The sequence below is a fragment of the Orcinus orca genome, chromosome 9 (genome assembly GCF_937001465.1).
Source record: "Orcinus orca chromosome 9, mOrcOrc1.1, whole genome shotgun sequence".
Taxonomy (NCBI): Eukaryota; Metazoa; Chordata; class Mammalia; order Artiodactyla; family Delphinidae; genus Orcinus; species Orcinus orca.
The window spans coordinates 73705761-73730701 of NC_064567.1; the positions used below are offsets into that span (position 1 = coordinate 73705761).

Consider the following 24941-nt stretch of genomic DNA (forward strand, 5'->3'; position numbering starts at 1 on the left):
ATTGATATGTTTTGATGCTGTAAACATATGCTAATTAATTTTAAATTTTCTGTTTGTGGCTGATATACAGAAATATATTGATGTTTTAATATTTACCTGTGTCTTGAGACTTCGCCACATTTGCTTGCTAGTTGTAGTAGGTTTTTGGTTTTTTTTTAGTATAGTTTCACAGGTTTTCTATGTACATGAGTATACCATCTGTAAATAATGACAGTTTTACTTCTGACCTTCCATTCTCTTTTGCCATTTATTTCCTTTTCTTGAGTCATTGAATTGGCTACAACCTTGAATATAATGTTACATAGAAGTAATCCCACTCTTAGGGAAGAACAATGTTTTACCATTAAGTACGATAGTAGTTCTAGATTTTTGTAGATGACCTTTCTCAAATAGAGGGGAATACCTTCTATTACTACACACTGAGAATTCTTATTTTGAAGAGGAGTTGAACTTTTTCAAGTCTGCTGAGATACTCTTATGGTTTTTCTCTTTTATTCTGTTACTAAGGTGAATTTTTTGAATGCCAAGGCAACTTTGCATTTATGATGTGTTACCATTTATAGATGTATATATTTTTTGCTGGATTCTATTTGCTAATTTGTCCAGAAATTCTGCATTTATATTCATAAGGGACATTTATCTGTAGTTTTCTTTTATTATAATATCTTTGCCAGTTTGGGGATGAGGATTATGCTCCTTAAAAGGAATTGGAAAGTATTGCTTTTTCACGTATTTTGTGAAAGAGTTTATTATAAAAATCACTGGTAGTGCTATCTGGGCTTGGGGTTTTCTTTCTTTATAAATTGATTTCTTTTACGTACATGCTGTTGTGTAGCTTTTCTGGTTTCTTTTTTTCTTGTGTCAGTTTTTGGAATTTCTGTTTTTCAAGGTATTTACCCATTTTTTCCAAGTCCGGGTTTGGCAAGTTACAGCCATCTGGCCAAATCTGGCCCGGTGCCTGTGTGTTTGGTAGTTTTCAGGCTTCACTGGCTAAGTGATATCATTGCACTAGAGACCTGCACCCCTCAAAGCCCTTTACAGGAAACGGTCATCCACCCCTGATCTACGTTTTCAAACTTACTGATGTGAGTTGGTCTTCCTATATCGACGTTATCCTTAGCACATCTGGAGGGTCTGGCATCGTGTCCCCCTTTCATTCCTGGTGTTGGTGATTTGTGTTTTCTATCCTTTATTTGTAATCAGACTTTCTATGTGTTTATCAATTTTATTTAAGTTTTCAAAAAACTAATCTTGGATTTTGTTGATTTTCTCTACTGTTTGTTTTGTATTTCACTGAATTCTGCTTTATCTTGATTACTTCCTTTCATCTACTTACTTTGAGTTTAATTTGCCTCTCTTTTTCAAGTTTCTTAAGGTGGGAGCTTTGATTATCAATTCTTATACCTTTTTCTTTTCCCACATAGCATCTGAAAGAAACTTGATAACTTGATGAAGATTATCTACCAGAAACCTACAGAGAAAATCATGCTTAATAGTGAAACCTTAGCATCATTTCCATTAATGTCAGGAATGGGGTAATTATGCTCACTGCCTCTGACATACATTGCTCAATATTGTGCTGGTTTTCGCAATATGACTGAAGGAGAAGTAGGAAACGAACAGTGCAAAGGGAGGCGATAAACCGAGATCCCACAACCCATGACCTGATAGTGTCAGAGAGTGTGGGACCTGGTCTCTTTGGCAATTTTCTTTGTTCTAGCTGAAATGAAAATCCATTGTTTCTGATACTGCTTAAGTTGAAACATTGATGGGTTTCGGGATTAGAGATCTTGTTACTATTGTTAAGAGACCCAGAGAGCATTACTTCTGTGTACGTCCAGATGGAAAGAGGTTGAGGGTTCTGGTAGCTGACTCCCAAAGTGCTGTAGTAGTTACCTTGTAATGTCCACTTCAGTTTGCTGAGCTGAGGACTACACGCTCCAGATCTTAACATTTCTACCGAGGGGCGCTTGCAGCTCCTTTGCTGCTGTGGCTTGGGTGTGCCTAAGATGGGAAATCTGCCATGCCTTGATCCTGGTAAAATTGCAGTGCTTCTGCTACTACAAGGAAAATGTTCTTTCTGTGTAGCCTTATTTAACCTATAGTATTTAGGGACATGTCTCTTTAAGTTCACAGACATAGCCTCTTTATACCATACTGCCGTAGGAGCTGGGTGAGGACAAAATTGAGAATCAACCACCATTATGTATCGGGAACCAGCCCTTCTTTCTGACCTTGAGTATGTTACTGTGTATGCCTGACACCTTCCTTCATGGTGAGCACACCATCGTCCCACCAAGCAAGCTGGTCCTCTTTGGAAGAACGCTGTGGTGTCTTAGACATTTGTAACATATAAACCTCAGTGATCAAGATTCATGTAACTTTCTTGGGAATTGTTTCCGTTGGGAATTGTTTCCGTGTTTATCTAAACATGAGAATTTATAGGAGGGGGATGCCTAGTTACCTCTTTCCGTCCACCGGAATCATTAGAGGTCAACTCTTGTCTGGCCAAGGTGTTCTGTTAATGAATATGTTATCCACATGGGAAACTTTTGGGTTTATAAAATATACAATAAAATCCTAGAATCCTGTACTACATCCTGGCTCCACCATTTATAACTGTGTGATCTTGGGCAAATTACCTCGTATTCTCATATATAAAATGAGAATAATAATAGTACCTTCCCCACAGAGTTATTGTGATGATTAAATTAGAAATATGTGTATGTATTTATACACAAAGATAGATATTATACACACACATACTATATATATACATGCACACATATATAATAATGCTTGTTAGATATGTTAGCTAGTAAGTGCTCAATAAATGTTAGTTCTTATTATCTGCTGATGCCATCAGAGAGGAACTAGATCAATGGCAATGGGGCTGGTGTTCTGCCCTCTGCACCGTCCTCTTGTTAAAATGGAAGGATGGCCTCTGACCTCTGGAGCCTTGTCTCCATCTGTGCTTTGGGTCTCGTCCGCAGGATTTCCGTGACTTCCTTCTCTACTGTGTCTTCAAATTCTTCCACTGGCTCATTCTCATCAGCAATTAAACATCCCCATCTCTCACATTGCTTAAAAACAATACAACCACCAAAAAGTATTCCTTGATATCACACCTCCTTCCATTTCCTACTCTGTCGCTGGAACTTATATTATAACCAACCCTTTTTTTTTTTTTTTTTTTTTGCGGTACGCGGGCCTCTCACTGTTGTGGCCTCTCCCATTGCAGAGCGCAGGCTCCGGACACGCAGGCTCAGCGGCCATGGCTCACGGGCCCAGCCACTCCGCAGCATGTGGGATCTTCCCGGACCGGGACACGAACCCGTGTCGCCTGCATCGGCAGGCGGACTCTCAACCACTGCACCACCAGGGAAGCCCATAACCAAGCTTTTTGAACTAAATATCTATACTTACTCATTACATTTTTTCATCCTCATCTCTCTCCAAGAACCATTTGTAATCACTTGACTGAGTATATTTCTGTTTTTTTAACGTTAGAAATACTTCCTTTTCAAATGCCCTCTTCCCTTATATTCATCTTTATTTGAATTCCACTTTTCCACGTACTTCTTGGGTTATTCTTCAGTTTTCTTTCCTTGTTCCTCTTCCTCCTCCTGCCTCTTAACTGTTCCTTGTGGCTCTGACTTAGATCCCTTTTTCTTTCCACCACACCACATATCCCTGGCTAATCTCATCTGCCCTTATGGCTGCTCAGTTTCTGTTGTAATATGCTGGTGACTTTGACCTCCAGCTCAGATCTTTCTCTTGAAGTGGAGTCAGGGGCATATTGGACTTGTGCACTGGAAATTTGACAGGCACGTCCAGCGTAGAATATTCAAAATACATTTACTTTTCTCAAACCCGCTTCTTCAGTGCTTCCCAAGTTCATTAAAAAACACCGACACTCTTCACCAGTTGCTCAGACTAGAAGCCCATTTGACTCCTCTTTCACCTGATACCCGGCCAACCACCAAGTCTCTTCAGTTGCCCTAAATATATTTATTCTTACTGTTTCCTTCGCTACTTTGTTAATAACCTAGTCCCAGCTACTCTTCTCTTGCCATGAGTGTAGCATCCTCTTCTCTGGTCTTTTTTCTCCAATCCTGTTTCCCTCCAATTAATCATACTAGAGGCAGAGAAATCTTTTAGAAACACACATCCGATTATCACCCCACCTCCCTAAACCCTTCACCAGTGTCTTCTTGCCCTTGAATTGAAGTTCAGACCCTCAGAAAGTTGGCCCAGCCCTGCGTGTTTGGGACCCTGCTTCCCTCTACAGCATCCTTACATACCTGGTCTGCCTCTCCGTTTCCCTCTCACCATCCCAGACTTCTTTGAGTTCCCTCCCAGGGCCACCTGCCATATCCTGAGCTGTTTCCTGTGGCTTAAACACTGCCTCCCTGGGAGGGAAACCCCTAAACTCTCTACAGCCTAAATTGTACTCACTCTTTAGTTCTCACCATAAATACCCTTTCCTGTAAGATGTCTTTCCAAGCTCTCGATTAAGCAAGGTCCTATTTCTGTGTGCTGTCATAGTACTTTTGTACTTGCCTTAGCAAAACAATTGTAATTATTTATCTGCATTCCTCATTGGCCTATAAGCTCTGGAAACAGTAACCACATTAGTGTTGTGTGATTGAGGGGATGAGAGAACAAAATGTTGTTCGGGTGTGTATTATTGCTGTCATTCATTTCTTCCTTTGTTTATTCATACGAGTGTTTCCTGAGGACATGCTTTGTGCTGGCTGCTATGCTACATGTGGGAGTGTAGTGTTGAATAAGACAGATAAGGACCTTGCTCCTTGAGAGCTTACAGTCAAGCAGAGGAGACAAACAGTAAACAAGGAAGTAAATAAGTGAATGATAAGATACTAGTAAGAACCATGAAGAAAATAAATTAGGAACATGTAGAATAACTGGGTAGGTGGAAATAGGATGGCCAAGGAAGGCTGATCTGAGGAGGTGAACTTAAACTAAGACTTGAATAATGAGAGGAGGCCAGCTCTACAAAGATCAGAGGGAAAATGACTCCACACAGGTGAAACAGTCTCTGTGACCTTGAAGCAGCCATGATGGAGAAACAAAGAGAAGGCCAGGATGGTTGGAGGGATGTCAGGCGGGAAAAGAGTGATGGGAGGTCATGGAAGGCTTTGTGTTCATGGATAGGAGTTTGGACTGTAAGTGAAGGTAGGCTTCTTTGTGGTTCAAGATACACCGTACATATGCTCCAGCTAAACCAGGGTGTACCGGGAAAAGAGCCACTTGAGTTTCAGAGGTATGTTTTTGACCTGAGACAAACATCCTTGATCCAGTAGAAAATCATGTGACGTTTCTTTAATCAAGGGCAAGAATAAGTGCTGATTACATGATAAGGTATATATTTCTTAAAAGCTGCTGAGGAACATTTTATATATGTCACAGACCATAAACTTGTATGCAGTTACAATATGAATGTATAGTAATTGCTGCCTGATGCCACTGTCCAAATGATAGCTATTTTATAACTACTATTTGTGTGTGTGTGTGGGTACAGAATTTTATTACTTAGAAAAGAGCATCATTGTTTAATCAAGTTTAATCTTGAGAGACAGTGTGAGATCCCCAACATATAATGCTGTCCAGATAATGTTGATGAGCTGTATTTTTAATCATCTGTCCCTTGACAGAACTTCTGTAAAAAAGGAATCAATAATGGAGAAGCCACAGGGAAGCTCAGACAAGACATTGCTTGTGAAAGCACTTGAAAAATGTTCTTAAGAGACCTAAAATATTATTACTGTTGTTACAACCAACTCTTTCTAACCAAGTACTGGTACTGGTGTAAGATTTGTGACTCTAAAGACTGGATATCTTGACCGAGATAGAAAATATCCAATGCCAAAGTACCTTCTTTCTAACCAACACGCCTATAAATTTTGTTGAGAAACTTACATGTGTATATGCTATTACTGTTCATTCAGTCATCTACTCAGTACTCAAGCATGCATTGAGCACCTACTTTTCAGTTTTGTTTGTTTGGTTTTTGGCTGTGTTGGGTCTTTGTTGCTGCGCGGGGGCTTTCTCTAGTTGCAGTGAGTGGATGCTACTGTTCGTTGTGGTGCGCAGGTTTCTCATTGCGGTGGCTCCTCTTGTTGCAGAGCAGGACTCTAGGCGCACGGGCTTGAGTAGTTGCAGCATGCGGGCCCTAGAGCACGCAGGCTTCAGTAGTTGCAGTGCACGGGCTCAGTAGTTGTGGCACACGGGCTTAGTTGCTCCGCGGCATGTGGGATCTTCCCGGACCAGGGCTCGAACCCATGTCCCCTGCATTGGCAGGTGGTTTCTTAACCACTTCGCCACCAGGGAAGTCCCTGAGCACCTACTTTTCAGCAGCTAGTGGCTTTGGGGACAAAGCACTCAGCTAGACAGATGCAGACCTTGCCCTCATGGAACCGAAAATCATGATGAACACTGAACATGGCATACATGAAATAATAATCGCCTCTGCTTTTCTTCTCATGTAACTACATTTTATAGATAGATGTAGGATATTGAAAGTAGAATATACAACAACAGCTATAAGGCTGTTGTATATGCTGAATGTCTAAAGTATGTATTTTTTATTCCTTTGAACCACTTATTCATTGTGTTTGATTTTAAGTCTCTCTGGAATACTTTCTGCATAACTACCATTTGTCCAACTTGAAAGTGGTGGGTGGATCGATCTTGTGGAGGCTGGTACAGGAAATCTATGCAATGTGATCAGTAAGAACTCAGGCTCTGAAGTCAGAGTGTCTGGATTTGAATTCCCCCTGCCCTGTTTAGCAAGTGTGGTTAACATGCCTACGAGTCAATTTTCTCATCTGCAAAATGAGGATAATAGATTGTTGTGAAGATGACATGAGGTGATGCCGACAATAATCCTAGTTAGTGCCGGGCACGTTGTAGACTCTGACTTAATGTGAATTGTGCGTGCTGCGGTTATGCCATCCTGCCTGCCTTCTCCATGCTTACTGTGATTATAGAATCTTCTCCAGTGCAGCTGCACAGCCGTCTCTGGGCAGTCTGCATTGTTTGGTGTTTTCTGGAATGTGGTAATAGTACTATAGGGAATATGTTTGTGACAGTAGGTACAAAGGTTTGAGAGCCTTTGATGATATGATATATTCACTTGCAACCAGTTCTTTCAGGATCTAACAGTTTGTCATTGACTATCCTTTGCGGAACTAAACAGGAAAGGGGACAGTATAGTTTTACAATATGATACCCTGGAATAAGGCAGAATTTTGTTGTTTGTTGTTAATAAGCTTTGAGTAAGACAGGAATGTTTTATGTAAATAAGCATGCTAACAAAATGACCACCTAAGAGGATCCTTCAGAACTTTCTGACCACAATTAACAGTAAGATATATTTTATATCAGATCAAGTTTACACACATACGTATATACTCCAGTATGAAACTGAAATAAACTCTCACAAAACATTACATATTCTTACTGCTGTAGTGCAGCATTTTTATTTCTTTCTATTCCATGTCATTCCATTCCATTGCATTCCTTTCCATTCTAGGAAAAGAGACCAGTAGTTTGAAAACTATTGATCTCAGAAATTGGTGGGCAAGACAATTCTTGTTTAGACAAGAATAGGGGTATGAATAAGAATTAAGTGGGTTAGTCATCACCTGTACTGTTTAAATCTTTTCTCAGTTATCATCCTATATCCCATGCAAAAACACACGAACAAAACCCAAAACCAACCAAACAAAACAGCACTTGGTATTTAGTTCTTATTATACTTTGACAGACATTAACTCAGTTTGATCTTTTAAAATTTTGCAGTCATTTCTCTTCCAGCAAAGTTGCAGACCAGATCGTGGTTACCTGGAGAGTGAGTTCAGTGCAGCCAAGAAACTTTGCTTCTCCCTCTGGCTTTGTCATTACCTCCGGGTTGACCTGTCTTCTCTGAGTCTCAGCTCAGAAGGCGGGGGGCGGGTGGGGGGGGGGGGCAGTAATAATATTTATTCTATTTAAATTAAGTAATTTAATTAAATTCCTCCCTCCTGCTCCTACCCCCAGGGTGGTTTGACAGCCAGCTGGGACGATGTATTTGAAATAGTTTTGTAAACTAAAGGGACTTTTACAAATATAAAGACTGTTGAGCTGTAAGATTCTGTATTTGTAACTATTACCTCCTTTAAAAAATATGCCTTCTAGATTTCTCAGTTGAATACACTGATTGCACTTCTGCTGGGAGAACTTCTACCTGGAGACAGGCAGAAGATCATGACAATTTGTACCATAGATGTCCATGCCAGAGACGTGGTGGCAAAACTTATTTCTCAGAAGGCAAGTTATTTGTAGAAATTTCATGTGTTTTTTGCTGTTTCCTAAAAGTGGTATTTATTATCAAGAGTACTTCTAAGAAAGTCATTTTTTTTAAGGTTGTATATTTTAATTAGTCCTAAGAAGCTGAGTGCATTTACTTTGGGTATTTTTTATTTGGGTTAGCGAATATATTATCCTCATGAGAGTTATCCCAAGTGATATCCCAAAGGGTTTGGCCAAGTCAGGAGCCTCTAATTCAGATCATCCAAAAATTAAGTCAGGATGGAGGAACCACAGGAAGTCACGTGTTCATTTCCCTGTCTTCCGGCTTCTCTACACATAATTATCCATTGGCCTGTGATAACCACCACTGTGGCTTATCCAGCCAGTAGCAGTAAGATTGTGTACGACCTAAACCATCTCTGTGTGCTTTTGATTATTTTCCTTTTGAAGAAAGAGAAATGTTGGCCACCCCTTGTCTTTTCCATTCAAAGCTAAATTACTTTCTTTAAAGAAGTTATTTTCTAATCCTTTCAGTGTAACCTTCTTATCTCTTTAAAAAGTCCACGTGTCTCTTAGATACCGGCAGTGTTTAATGCGGAAGGAGAATCTCTCACCCTTTTTCCAAAATACGCTGCTACTTAAATACACTGTTCGCTTGTCTAGTGAACAAAATTGACATACCATGCCCATAACCTACTTCTTCCAAATCCCTTTTGTTTTTTGAGGGTGGCATTTCCTTTCACAATTTGAATGCATGCTTGTATTGTGAGATGTTTGCTGCTGTTTTTCTAGTTCCTCCTCAATTTATTAAAATCAAAGTGAATTTTAATTCTCTTCACAAAGTGCTAGCAAATGCTTCCTTATGTAAGCAAAAAGTTAAAAAAAAAAAAACTTCTTGATCCAGGTTGAGGACCATCAGTGAAGAATGTTGCTTAATTGCTAATCTGAAACTGATCCTTGCAAAACATGATTACCATGTATTCTCATTTTGATGATGAGCCATTGATAACTACTCTTTGAATATGACCTTGCATATTTTATTATGTTTTATCAGTGGTGATTTGCTTGCAGCAGGATAAATTTTGATTTAAAATATGTTCTTTATTTTGTACTTAAAGAGGTAGAGACTGTCTAATTCCTGCTCATTTGGTATGCATAAATATGCAATGTCGAGACTTATGTAGATATCAGACAAATGACTAGATAATAATTTTGGTAACTTCCAGTGATTCCTAAGAAACCCTTGGGTCAATTGGATTTTGAAAGAGACTGGAATTATTTTTTCAAACTGGGAAAATAATGGATAGAATTGAGTAAAATAAGAAGGAATAGCAACGAAAAAACCACTGTTGTTTGGTTTAATGAAAAATGACGTGGAAATCTCTACTAAAAGCAGAACAGTTTGAGAATGGACTTGGTTGAAAGTATAGTTTATTTATACCTCTGACATGCAGAAATAATGGATTATGTGCTATTTTAATACAGAGTGTATTTTTCCATCTGATTTCAGTAATAATGAATATAAAGTCACAAAAGTGATCAAATCACCTGGGGTGATTCATAAAAGGGGAAAAAGCATTGCTTCAACAAATTGATGTTGTTTTACAGTAATAGGCTTCTTAAAATGAAGACGTTTATTACACACGTATTTCTGATTAAGTATTCAACCATCTACATGCAATTACAATTTGCAGTAGCATATAAGAGACTTACCTTTTGTGAGATTTTTTAAGAGTAAAATGCGACTCAACCGAGTTGATTAGATTAATAGATTACATTTGTGGCCTTAAAACTATCAGCGTCCCGTGTGTGATCATCATGTGATGTTTTTAGGTCGTCACTCCCCACGCTTTTGCTTGGCGCTCTCAACTTCGTCACCGGTGGGAGGACACCCAGAAACATTGCCTCGTTAATATTTGTGATGCGCAGTTGCAGTACTTCTATGAGTATTTAGGAAACAGCCCTCGACTAGTGATCACTCCTCTAACTGACAGGTAACAATGATAAGTTGGAGTTAGATGGGAAAAACCAAGCCAAAAGTTCCCCAGCGTGGGTAAAGATGTCTGAGACTGAAAATGAAGGACTGTGAGAAAATGATGAACAAATTGCGAAACTGTATGAAAGCAGAATGTAAATGCACTAATTGAGTGACATAGCAAATGCTGGTGTTAGAGACACGTTAAAGAGAACCAGATTAGAAAAGCAGAATTACAGACGCTATGTGGTATCCACATCATGAAATCATGAGCAGTTAATATGGCTCAAGGCAGCATCTTTGATCTCGGAGTCCATTCTCTCTGGTTATTTATGGCTAACACCCTGTTATTAGAAGTGTAAAAACTGCCTCCCTTTATTAGAAGTATAAAAACGGGAACTGCCTGTATTGAATTCATTTTTGAAGGATTACATACAGTGAAAGGAAGAAAAGAACAGAAATGATTCCATCAGATACAGCACTTCTGAAGCACTGTGCTAAGAACTGTCCCAGTGTCAAGCAGGTAGGGTTCCTACTCCCTCAGAGCACACTTTCTAGGGGAGTGTGGTGTGTGAGTGGCTGGGAATGAAGAGGAACAGTAAACAAATTAACAAAGTTGTGTTAGGTGGTAATATATGGCGTGACAAAAATAAAACAGGATGATAGGTTAGAAAGCATCTTGAAGGGAGAGCCTGCTATAGATTGTATGAGAGGACATTTGAGCCAAGACCCAAATGATAACAAGGAGCCAGCTATGCACACATCCTGGGCCAGAAAGTTACAGGCAAAGACAAGTACAAAGTTTCTAAGATGGAAAGGAGCTTGGCAGGTTCAAGGGGTAGACACAGAGCCCAGTGTGGCTCAAGCCTGTCAGGGGAGCAAGGGATTCTTAAACGTTCGTTGCCACTTGACTCCAAGTTAATAGATACACACGGTCAGAATGTTGTTGAGGTAAGGATATGTCACATTGACGTGAGATTCTTTGTTTGTATTCCAACCTCTGCTGAATTATTTGGTGGGAGAAAGCATATTTAGTCCTTGGTATTCATGAAAGAGAAATCACACCTCAAGTTCATGTGCGTGTTCCCAGTTATCCAGTTACCACGATGCCGTATACTTTATCTGGGAACGGAAGGGCAGACGGTTGCAAGTCTGTCTGTCGAGCTGGGTAGTGGTGGCCCTGGGAGGCTGATGGATTTCCCTCACTAGCTTTGTGATCTTTCTTGCACACACTAATCTGCTCGTGATGTTGTCCTTGATAAATCGTATGGCTTCTGCAATTGTTTCTCTAATTCAGTTCCCTTTAACTCGTCTCTAACTAAAAGTCAGTATTCACTATCTTAATTAGTTAATTTATGTACTGCTTTCAGGGTGAGAGATTAAACTTTGTAGCTTGACAAAATCGCTTGAAGAGTCAAAACTGCAAATGCCAGAGTCTGCTGTATACGTGCCCTTGCACATAGAGAAGGGGGTGGGGAGAGGCACAGCATACAGGAGAAATGGGGAAGAGGCATTTTTTAAAATTACCGGTGTGTGAGGCCAATAGCTTATTAACTTTTTAATTTAAAGATCACTATGTGGTTTATTTGGAAGTTAAAAGGAAGATGAATGTTTCTTTTATAGAGTGAATAGGGCTGTATAAGATGTTCGCACTATGTACATTTCTTTCCCATTTCATTCTTTGGATTGTTTACTAATTGTTTACATTAACACAATGCTGCCTTTCAGACACTCACTATGTCTTGTTTGATGCCGACCTTCCCCTTGTGTGGTAGACTAGACAGAGAGCATTTCCTTCTCCCCTATGTGGGAAGGTTCAGAGAACCAAGTCAACCAAGCTTGTAATTGAGAGACTTGGGCTGGAACACAGGTGGATTGGTTTGGGGGTGCTAAGCTGCTGTTTCAGAGAGACCCAGTATATAAGTCCTTCGATAACATGGCAGCTGGGGTCTCAGTTGTGTGACATTCCCGAGGAGGATGGTCCAGCTGTATAGGCTTCTGGGTGGCCGACATGCTGCACGTGGTTTGCACATTTGTTTCAGCCAGTGGGAAAGGGGAAAACGTCTCAAAGGAGGCATCCCAGGGTTAGCACACTAGTTTCAGTACATAGCACGTTGGCTGGAGCTTGGTCACTTGACTGCTCCTGGCTGGAAGGCAGGGAGGAAACGTGGTCTGCAGCATATAGGTGGTCCTATGTCAGGCAAAACTTGGAACCACAAGAAAAGATTAATAGGGGATAGTCTGCACCATAAAAAGTGCTATAATTCCTAGTCCAGGGGTCTTTCAATTCCATATTCATTGTAAGATGCTCTGAAACGTGATGGCTGTAAAATACAGAAACACTCTCCATTTCCATAAGTAACTGTTTCTATCTGCATAGTACTTCGAATTTTTTAAGGCATTTACCTTTGGCCTTCTTAGCAGTCCATTGCCGTCACCACTTGGGCACCGTGTTGGGTTGGCTTTCTTAATAAAGTCCTACAATAAACCTCATTTCATGGAGGAGAAAACTGAGGCATGTTGATGTCAGAAATGTAATTTAAGATTATCTGATGAGTGGCAGAGTAGACACTAGTCCTGGGTCTTCCGTGTGTGTGTCTTCCCACTAGATCCACTGTCCGTACTAAGACAAAAATAATTCATGAGTCTGCAGAAACCTCATGTTAGGTCCTCACCGTTTATTAGTTTTCCTTCTTTTACAAGTATTAAATTCTGTCTTTGCATAATTTTCCTCAGTCTAAGAACCTCTGAATCTTTCCTGCAAAAATAAGTATTATCATAATCTAAACACACGTAGCGACACGTTCAAAATGAATTCCTGAATACATTTTAACATAATAAATTGTTATCTTTGTTATATTTGCTTTTTACAGTGAAATAGGTATATATTATTTGCATACTCTGTATGTTTACATATCTCATCTCAATGTATTTATTAAATAAGTTTAATGCAGTTAGTGTTTCATTCATTCATCATCCAAGATATCTATTTTTCTTTTATAAACAGTAGTTTGAGATGTCTGCCATATTAATAATATGTTTACCTAGAAATATCAGAAATTCAAGGGCATTGCAAATTAAGTGTCATTTGTATTCAAATATGCAGCTCTTAGGAAATGAGACAAATAAAGCAGTACATTCTTCTCTGTTACTTTTAAACAGCCAAACTAAAATTAAATTTGATATTATCCTGACTCTTACCGTGAACGAATCAGAGATGTGTCAGTATTTTGTGTTACAACCAGATTCTTAGACCATGACTTCTTAAACTTTAAAAAATATTGGATTGTCCCTTACATCTTCTAGGAATCTCATAGAAGATCGTAATATTTGTGTTTTCTTTTGCTTAAAGGTGTTACATTACTTTAACTCAGTCACTTCATCTCACCATGAGTGGGGCTCCCGCTGGCCCGGCTGGTACAGGGAAAACAGAAACCACCAAAGATCTTGGCCGTGCCCTGGGCATGGTGGTTTATGTATTCAACTGTTCTGAGCAAATGGACTACAAAGTAAGTTAGTTATAAAATGATACATCCTAACAATATTATTCCTGACCTGGAATGTGTCAAACTAATAGCTAAAAACCCTTTTCTGTTACATTCTTAATGCCTCACTCAATCATTAAGTCCATAGGAAATATCTATAAGGGATTGGTGCAGACAGGAGCTTGGGGCTGCTTTGACGAGTTCAATCGAATTTCTGTGGAAGTTCTCTCCGTGGTGGCAGTACAAGTGAAGATGATACACGATGCCATCAGAAACAGGAAGAAGAGGTGAGCGGCATGTAGCTTCTTCCTGTTCTTACAAGTAGAAGGAGAACCTTAGAGCAATGCAGGAGACCTCATCTTCACAGTCTCCAGCTGCCTCTTCCTGTCCCAGGAGATGGATAAAATGAGAGAGACTGGTTAATTGTGAAGAATTATTTTGAATAACCTCCTGTGTTTTAGCCGCGTTTTTTAAGTGTTCATTACAACAAAGGTGTATCACATACTTTAATCAGTGGAAGAATAAGCACCCTCTACAACACGAAATCCAGTTATCAATTCTCAGTCCTGATCTTACTTGACCTTCAGCAGCATTTGACACAGTCACTCCCTCCCTTCTGCGTGACACGCTTTCTTCACATCGGTTCCAGGACTCTACATCCTCCCGGTTTTCTCCCACCCTCAGGGCTGCTCCTTTGCTGATTTCTTCTCATCTATGAAATGGGGAGAAGTACAGTACCCACCTTATGGATTACAGTGAGAAGTAAATGCAGAACGCTTGGGCAAGTGCCTGACACATAGCACCATGTCAGTGTTAGCTATTATTTTTTATTGTTATTTCCTGACCTATTAATGTTGAATGTCACAGGCCTCAATCTTCAGGTGTCTTCTTTTCTCTATCTCTACTTGTTCCCTTGGTCATTTCATTTAGTCACGTGGCTTTCAATACCATATTGATGGTGCTGGCTACCAGCTGCCCAGACCTCCTTTCTGTGATATCTAGACTTACATATACAATGTCAGCAGTTGTCTTGGGGCATCTGAAGACTCCATTTGATGTCTCATTGGCCTCTCATATTTAATATAGCCAAAGTCGAAATCCTGGCCTTTCCACTAACGCTTGCTTTGTTAGTTGCCCTGTCCCAGTAGAATACACCCCCACATTCTTCCAGTTATTCAGGCCAAAACATTTCCAGATGGAGCTAGAACCTAATCGCTTCCCTACTTGGTGCCGCACTCTGAAAGACAAAACATAGTGCTTAGGGTTTGATGGCTTCATTTGAGAAATCAGTATTATAATACCCAGTTGTGGTTTTCTTTGTAACATTTTTGTATACAGTGAAATCTCATGTATCTGGCCTACCCATTGACTCCCATTTCTTAGGGTATTTTGCTCAGTTAGCTGTCTTATCCATAAGAACATGTCAGTCTCCCGTCAGGGGAAGATCATCCAGCCCTTTCAAACTGTGAACCTATTACAGGAGTTTGCAGTTATTGTAGATACATCTGGGTATTTCTGCCTTCTAGAAAAATTCTCAGTCCTTCCACCACATGGCTCTGGGAAACCAGTTTCCTGTGACCAGATGTCTGCTGCCTTAACTACCCCTGATCTAATGTCATGTTACAGAAGTTAGATTCTTCGCCTTTGATCCCCAGACATACTTGATTTAGCTTTTAGTCAAAATCTTCTTATTTGATGTAACCCAGGTGCCTTTGAGGCCATCCTTTCTTACGGAGATTGAGATAACTGATCAATGCAAGGATTTCTGAGAATTTCCAACCATGCTTCTCAACAGTCTCCATGTCTGCACGTATGTGAGTTGTACCTGTTCATCATCATGCTAGCCCATGTGCAAACTGCTAGGCTCCTTCATGAGTTCATGAGTTTTATTACATTCTCTTTCCACTCAAGAATTTAAAAGATGGGACGGTGCCTCACCCACAAAGCTTTCCAGCATCTTGCTGGCTCTGCCCCCTTGAGGTCCATGCCTCTGGCTTATGGCTGTCCCTGCTCTGTTTAGTGGAAGAGTGCTCAGCTACCCTGCTGCCCTAGCCACCTGCCAGGCCTGTTTGCCTTCCCCAGCCTGATACTCTGAGAATGAAGATTTCTCCATTCTTACCTTGACTAAACACAATCCACCTTCTCTTCATTGTCAAGCATCTAAGAAACTCTTAGTCCTAAAAGCTGTGGCTGTCTCTTTTCCCTCCCTAGTCCGTGTTGGAGGCCCAGCTCCTTAACCGCTTTAGCCCTCCCCTTTCTCAACAGGAGAACGCCTTCTGTTTGTCTCATTTCCCTCCATTTGGAAGTTTCCTTCCACATGTCCTTCAGTTTGGCTCCTACTGCCCTTTACCGTTCCATTGCCCTGGCCATCAACAGGCTAATGGCCCTTTCAAAGCTTTCTGAAAATCCTTCACTGCTTCTCCAATACATTCAAGTCATGACAATAGGCATAGTCATAGCTAACATCTGTTGAGTATTTACCAGGCCCTAGGCACTGTACTCTTAGCCATTTATATACATAATCTCTTTTAATCCTCATGTAATCCAATAAGGTAGGTAATATCATTATCCTCCATGCTTTTTCTTTTTTATTAGATGAGGGAATGGAATATGCATAAAGTGATATAGCTGGTCTCTGAATGCTCCCAGTCTGGCCCCAGAGCTAGCTGTCACAAGCACCACACTAATCTACCTCTCAGTGGTGGTCAGTAGATATTTGTTGACTAAATGGGAGGGAAGGAGAGATGGAGGGTGAGCAAATGGACAATATAACAACAGAACAAGGAGTCCCTTTTTTCTCTTAGCATGGACATTCTGCATCTGTACGGTATCCCATTCAAGAAACTGCAGCCCATGTTGAAGGCAAAAATGGCATCACCTTTCATTAACTGTTAAAGTAGTCAAGTCCTCATTTTTATATTCTAGCATACTGCAGCCATGCTAAAACACAAAGGAATACTTGCCATACTTGTAATTCCTTTGGGGGAAGGGAATGTATTTTTAATAAACACTCTTCAAAATATGTATGCTTATGAATTTTAAAGAAAATTACACAGCATAAACAGCTTCCTAATAATAATTTGCATTTTGCATTGGTTTGCATTTGTCAATGTGCATTCATATTCAGTGAACACATTTAATTCCATCAACATTCTTTTTCTGGTAGATTTGTATTTCTTGGGGAAGCTATCACACTGAAGCCATCAGTTGGAATATTTATTACTATGAACCCAGGATATGCTGGTCGAACCGAATTACCGGAAAATCTCAAAGCTCTTTTCAGGCAAGTGTTATGCTTTGTGGGTTAGCATCTGGAGCACTCATGTCACCTAACGTTGCTGGTTTGCACTGTTAAATGATTTGTTTTTACTTGGGAATTTCTGTGGAAAACTCTTTATTATATCTTTGGGATCCCTTTATAGAGAGAACTTTCACCATGATAAATTAATTCTTTTGAAATATGAAACCAGGACTGAAAATCATTCCTTAAAAGTTACATAGTACATTTGAACATTTAATACTAGCTCTTTTGTCATGATATTTTTATTATAAATATAATCTTCACAAACTACAGAATATTTGGAAAATACGGAAACGAATAAAGTTACCACTTTACCACCCAGAAATAATGATCGTTGTATTTTTATCTAGTCTCTTATAATTCCTGTTTTATGAGGTTAAGATATTAGGTTAGATTTTCATTAATTCTCATTTAATATGTTGACATAAGTAGTTTGTCATATTGTTGAAAATTCTCTGGAAATAACATTTTTTGTAGCTCCAAAATGGTCTCTCCCAGGGCTCCTCCATAATTTTCTTAACCATCCCCTGTTGTCTGACGTGGAGGGCTTGTGTTTTTCTTTTCAGTTTTTTATGATCATAAAGTAGCCAGCCGTACACATCCCTCCACATGAAGTGTTATCCTTATTTCAGGTTATTACCCAGAATAGATTCCTACATGTAGAATTACTTGGTGACTGATTAAAATCTTGATCGATGATCTGCTTTCCAAATGTACTCTGACGGTTTATATGCTTATTAGCAGTCTGTCAGAGAACTTGTGCTGTTGTATACAAACCTGTTCTGATTTAAATCAACTTTGTTCAGGTGTAATTTCATGTAATAAAATGCACCCACTTAAGTATCCAGTTGGTGAAAACACTACCACAATCAAGATATGGAATGTTTCTGACACCCCCAGACATTCTCTTGTGCCTCTTTGAAGTTAAGCCCTCACATCACTGATGTCCTTTCTGTGACTCGAGGTTAAATTTGCCTCTTCTAGAGTTCCTGTAAACGAACCCCTACCGTATGTTCCTGTTTGTGTTGTCTGCTTCCCTTGGACATTGTGGTTTGGGGATTCATCTGAGTTATCCAGCATATCGCTAGTTCCTTCCTTTTTGTTGCTGATGAGCATTCTATTGGAGAGACATACTACAATTTATTTATCCATTCACTAGTTGATGGACATTGTTTCCAGTTTGGGGCTGTTATGAATAAAGCTGCTATGAACATTGATGTACAGTCTTTGTGTGAATATATGTTTTCTTTGGGGTAGATATCTATGAATGGAATTGCTAAGTCACATGGCAGGTGTACGTTTGACTTTATTAGAAGCTGCCAATATGGTTTCCAAGATGGCTGTACCCTTTTACACCCTTACCACTAACGTATGAAAATTTCTGCTGCTCTACATTCTTGTCAAAACTTGGTATCGTCAGTCTTTTTAGTTTTAGCAAATCTGATAGATAGGTAGTGGTATGTCATTGTGGGTGTAGCTTGCATTTCCACGATGGTAAATAATGTTGAAAATCTTTACATTTAACTTACTGACCATTCCCATACCCTCCTTTGTGAAGTGTTGTATTCTGCATACAGTTTCTTTTTTTTTTTTTTTTTTTTGTGCAATACGTGGGCCTCTCACTGTTGTGGCCTCTCTCGTTGCGGAGCACAGGCTCCAGACGCACAGGCTCAGTGGCCATGGCTCACGGGCCCAGCCGCTCCACGGCATGTGGGATCTTCGCAGACCGGGGCACAAACCCGTGTCCCCTGCATCGGCAGGTGGACTCTCAACCACTGCACCACCAGGGAAGCCCTCTGCATACAGTTTCTTTGTTAAATACACATATTGCAAATATTTTTCTCTAAATTTGTGGCTTGCCTTTTCGTTTTCTTAATGGTGCCCATCAAAGATAAAAGTTTTAAATTCAATAAAATATTATTTATCAATTTGTTTCATGGTTTTTAAAAATATCCTGTTTAAGAACGCTTGACTTGCCCCAGGTTGCAAAATTTTTCAACTATGTTTCTTTTAGAAGTTTTTTTTTTTAATAGGTTTTATGTGGACCCCCCCCTTCTTTTTGTTAATGTGCTAAACTGTACTCATTGATTATTCAAATGCTAAACAATTCTTCAACGTTGTATTCCTGGGATAAACTCCACTTGGTCAGGAGATATTATTTTATATGTATTGTTGGATTCAATATGGTACTATTTTGTTGAGGATTTTAAAATTGATGTCATGAGGGACATTGCTCTGTAGTGTGCTTTCTTGTCATATCTTCATCTGGTTTTGGCATCAGGGTAATGCTGACCCCATGAATGACTTGACATACGTTCCCTTCTCTGTTTTCTTCAGAGTTTGTGTAGGATTGGTATTATTTACCCCCTAAATATTTGATAGAATTAATCATGAAGCCATTCACCCATTTGGGCTTAGATTTTTCTTTGTGGGAATCGTTTTAGTGATCAATTAAATTAATAGATACAGAGATTTTCCAGATTTTTTTCTTCAGTTAGTTGTGATGATTTGCATCATTTAAGGAATTTCTCTATGTTATCTAAATTGTTGAATTTATTGGCATTAATTTGTTCATAATATTCTCTTATTATCTCTGGTGATGTCCTGAGATCCATGTCTGGTAAGGGTAATTTGTGTCTTCTCTCCCTTTGTTTCCTTGATGTGCTAGAGGCTTATCAGTTTTACTTTTTAAGAGTTCTTTCGTGTTTAAAATATGTGTCTTTGTTCACGGTCTACCTTCAAAATAATATGCTACTTCACATATAATGTAAGAACCTCTGTAGTTTTTAGTGTGATGTCTTTAAATTCTTTTAAGCTTAAAATTTGCTTGTCTATCCATCTAGATGTTTAAGCATATTTCATTTGTATTCTCTTTTAATTTTTATATTATGACTTTTCAAATGTACTTCATCTGTTAAGGGCTTATTTTGGTAAGTAGCATGAAATGAGTATTTAAACAGAATTCTTTTCCATTATAGTCAATTATTCTAGCAACTTTTAGTGAACATCTTCCTTTCCTCATAAAATAGCTTTCTCTCTAGCATAGCAATTTTATAATGTTCATTTTCCTTGAAAAAAACATTCTAGAGACTAACTATCCTAGAAATAAATGTAATGATTATAGAATATTTTCATTTGAAAATTGTACATCTCTGCAGTACTTTTACATTTGTATACGGTTCATCTTGCATCAATACATGTTTTCATTTGGGTCTTAAAATTGGGAATTATTTTGTGAAGTTTTCATAAATTTGGTTTAAGTAAGTGCAGACTCATTTGTGTATGGGGGTCAGGACTGGTGTCAGCAAAGTTTGAAGGACAACTGGTGATGAAAGTAATGTTCATGAGCGGAAGCAGCATGCCTGAGCCTTGAGAGTATCATGACCCCCACCATGTGGCCTCAGCTGTGTGCTTGTACTGCTCAGAACCTTAGTCTGCACCTCAGTACAGTACAGATAAGAAGAGTAGCCACATCAAAGAGTTGAGAGAACTGAGTGAGAGTGCCTGAAAAGCTTTTAGCATCCCTTATGGTATGAAGAATACTCATTGAATATCAGTTGTCAGTGTTAGTGGAAGTACCAGTGAAGTAAATATGCTAGCCTCTTCCCTCCCCTATTTACATAAAAAACTGTGGGAAAAAATGTGAGGCTACTTTAGGTAGAAGCAGTGAATAACATAGATCCAGAGACTCAGGAATGTTTAGGATAAAATTAGATAGGCTTGCAGTAGACTGTAATAATATTTACAAAAAATAGATGGGTAAATATTACTGGAAAAGTCTAAAATGACAGACTTATTTACTCTGGCTCCTTCTTTGCACTGGACTTCAGTTGAGTGGAAGTTTTTCAAATGTTGCTTTTTTTTTTTTTTGCGGTACGCGGGCCTCTCACTGTTTGTGGCCTCTCGCCTTGCGGAGCACAGGCTCCGGATGCGCAGGCCCAGCGGCCATGGCTCATGGGCCCAGCCGCTCCGCGGCATGTGCGATCTTCCCGGACCGGGGCATGAACCCGTGTCCCTTGCATTGGCGGGCGGACTCTCAACTGCGCCACCAGGGAAGCCCTCAAATGTTGCTTTTAATGGTAATTGTCCTGCGAAAACTTTTTGGAAGTCTCCCTCCAAAAGGAAGGGAATTTGAAAGTTATGTTTTGATAAATTTTCAGCTTAAAAGTCTAACCAAGCTGGCCACAGGCAGTGTTGGAGATGGCTGGTATGCGCTTGAAAGCGCTGATGGTTAACTTTTTGTTGCTGTTGTTGTTTAATTTTTTTAATTTATTAATTTATTTATTTATGGCTGTGTTGGGTCTTCATTGCTGCACGTGGGCTTTCTCTAGTTGCGACGAGTGGGAGCTACTCTTCACTGCGGTATGTGGGCTTCTCATTGCAGTGGCTTCTCTCGTTGTGGAGCATGGACTCTAGGAGTGCAGGCTTCAGTAGTTGTGGCACTCAGGCTCTGTAGCTCTGGCAATGGGCTTAGTTGCTCCACAGCATGTGGGATCTTCCCGGACCAGGGCTCGAACCCGTGTCCCCTGCATTGGCAGGCGGATTCTTAACCACTGCGCCACCAGGGAAGCCCAGGAGCTGATGGTTAACTTTTCATGAATTTTGTGAGGTGGCTGTAAAGCACAGGTACTAATAAAAAAACAAATTATATAAACTTTTGATTAACATCTATTAAAGACAAAGGTGATAAGCATTCAAACTCATGATTTCCTAATTAGTTTATCAATACTTGCGCTCTTAGGGTACTTGTGTCTATTGTGTCTGTATGGTGGTGTACAACCTCACATCTCGTGCCAGCTGCAAGTTTAGTGATACCATGTTGGTAGATTGAAATCAGCCACGGTGGAGGTATTGATTCCATGGAAGTCAGCAAACATTATTTTTTGGAGAGCCAGTTGTTAACTGTTCACCAGCACAGCACTGGCCACAAATAAAGGCTGGTCTCTAAGCACAAAACATCACTCATCTTTGTGCAGTGATAACTTAAAATGGAAGTTTACCGATTGTACCCACAGATTTCCCTTCAGCTCCTACACCCGTGCTTATGCCATTTGCATATTTTCCACCTTTTTCTATGTGTCTAGTAACTCCTGGGCATTTTTTAGTTGAAGTGAAGGGTCTTGTTAGCTATGATTGACAGAGGTAATTGTGACCTGCTTGGGAATGGTTAGAATGTTGGTACACATTAATCACTGGGTTTCAGCCATTTGTACTTATTACCTTATTGCATTTTAAAACAAAATTTCATATTTACTTTGTAGACCCTGTGCCATGGTGGCCCCTGACATCGAGCTAATCTGTGAAATCCTGTTAGTTGCTGAAGGTTTTGTGGATGCACGCTCACTAGCCCGCAAGTTTATTACATTGTACACGCTCTGCAAGGAGCTCCTGTCCAAGCAGGTGAGGGGTATTATGTTACTTTTTCTGGGTTTTTACACCCCATTAGAACAGCTTCTGAAGTATGGACACTGGGTAATTTATCACTCAAATTATAGTTAGACATTTAGGAGTAGTTTTATATTTTCCCCAAAATTTTGAAAATCTGAATTTTACAATTCTTCATTTTTTTTGAAATTAAAATAAGACTAATAAGAACCTGTATAAAAAAATAAAATTCAAAAACAAAGAAGAAAAAAAAATCATATACTCCTTGTGCTAAAAAGGATATGGCTTTAGTCCCTAAGTGCCTCAATTTCCTCATCTTCAACTTGGAGCCAGTAATGGAGAGCACATATAAAGGTTGTTAAAAAAAAAAAACTTGAGACATTTTAAGTTGAAGGCTTTATTTGTACTTAGTACAGCTTTTATCAGTGGGCTATGTGATGTTCTTTAAATGTTATCAGTGCTGTAATTAGATATGAATTTTATGATGCCTCCCTTTCCTGGTGGGAATATTATTTTCCAGGGAAAGATGGCGGGAGTGTTCATAAGAGCCAGGGAAAGCTGATTTTCTGAAAAACCCTTGAGAAATGCTAAATGAAAGATTTTCTCGTTTTGTTGGTAATTCTTTATTTGAAGGTAGACTTGGCTTTTTTGTTTGTGTTTATTTTTGCTCTACAATTCCTTTGTTTCTGAAATGGGCCAAATTAATAAATGCATTACTCTCCAGTTACTACCTTCTTGCTGTTTCGTTGAAGCTGCTGGTGGGCCACAAAAATGCCATCTATATCAGCATCACTGTTCTTAAATTTAGCTTTTTGGTCACCTTTGACTTCATTCTTTTGGTGACCTCTTGTTAATTCCTGGTGACATTATTTTACAGTTGTTCCAGGATGAAGGATGAAAGTATTAAAATATCACAGCTAGAACCACTCAGTTACCTGTACTGCCAGATGTACTCATTTTAAATTACCCTTTGTTGGGGTGAAATTTGGAATCTGAGAGGCAAATTCATATTGTCATTTTAACAACTGTGAATTTATATTCTGGGGTAAAACATATCGAATTTGATAATGTGGAAAAATGCTTGTGACAATGTTATATGCAAAAAACAGCACAGCAAACTGTCGATGTGATCTACAATTTGCGTGTGTTTTATTCAGTACATTTTATATTACACTGTGTGTTTTATATACATATGAAGTGACTGGAAAATACATTGTGATTTTTAACATTTGTTTCTGGGTACTAAGATTGTGAGTATTTAAAATTTTTTTCCTATTCTTGTTTGTGATATCATTTTATTTTTTTTCAATGAGCCCCTTTTAATTTTATAATGGGAAAACGTCAGAAGAAAAAAGTGTTACCGGACCCAGGATACATGGAGTTGCAACCATACCCCATTCCCAGTACTAATACTTAAACACATTTAGTAAGCATTTACTGTATTCAAGTAATATAGTTATTGCTGACAACGATGAACGGGGTAAACACAGAACAAATGAAGCAGACACTTAGATTTCTGACTTCAAAGAACCTATGTAGGAGATTTAGTTTACATGCAATAAAAATTAGAAGGAAATGGAGGATGAAAAAATTATCATAGTTTGAAGGGGGAAAGGAACCAACATTTACTGAACAGGCACCGTGTGTTAGCTTTTTATCTTGACAAAACTACTATGAATTTGGTCTTATTTGTTCCGTTTTACAGGTGAGGAAACTGAGTAAATAACCTATCCAAAGTTCCCAACTAATAAATGGTAGGAGCAAGATTTAAATCCAGTCCTTTCTAACCCTTTCTAGGACATCTGTAACCACTTACAGGAGGGAGAGGGTGCGAGGGGTAGAGTAGTTGAAGAAAGGGCTCTCCAACTCAACAGAAGTGTCAGAGATGAGATGAGGGGAAAGAAATTTGTCCCAGACAGAAAAGCTGAGTTAGGAACACAGTCCAGTGATAGTTTTCTAAGCTGTAGGAATGGATTTGAGAAGAATCAGTGGACATTTTTGACCAAAGGAATAACCTGATGAAAATGGTGAAGATTATGTTAGCAGTTGTTTGCGCTGTTTAAATGTTTAGGAGTGTCACCAAGTCGTCTTTTTTTTTTTTTTTTAATTGAAGTATAGTTGATTAACAATGCTGTGTTAGTTTCTGGTGTACAGAAAAGTGATTGTTATATACACACACATACATATATAATAATTTTCTTTTTTTTTTTTTTTTGCGGTACGCGGGCCTCTCACTGTTGTGGCCGCTCCCGTTGCGGAGCACAGGCTCCGGATGCGCAGGCTCAGCGGCCATGGCTCACGGGCCCAGCCGCTCCGTGGCATGTGGGATCTTCCTGGACCAGGGCACGAACCCGTGTCCCCTGCATCGGCAGGCGGACTCTCAACCACTGTACCACCAGGGAAGCCCCATATATAATCTTTTTCATATTCTTTTCCCTTATTGGTTATTACAAGATATTGAATATAGTTCCCTGTGCTA

At 39.3% G+C, this 24941-nt stretch overlaps 1 protein-coding gene across 1 annotated transcript in view; it reads left to right on the top strand.

Moving 5' to 3' along the window:
- DNAH11 (dynein axonemal heavy chain 11) overlaps positions 1-24941 on the top strand; it is a 315752-nt gene that overhangs the window by 117755 nt on the left and 173056 nt on the right. Inside the window, 6 exon segments of the mRNA XM_049714548.1 lie at positions 8203-8334; positions 10150-10310; positions 13644-13800; positions 13918-14063; positions 16943-17059; positions 22339-22477. Coding sequence (XP_049570505.1) covers positions 8203-8334; positions 10150-10310; positions 13644-13800; positions 13918-14063; positions 16943-17059; positions 22339-22477 — 852 coding nt within the window.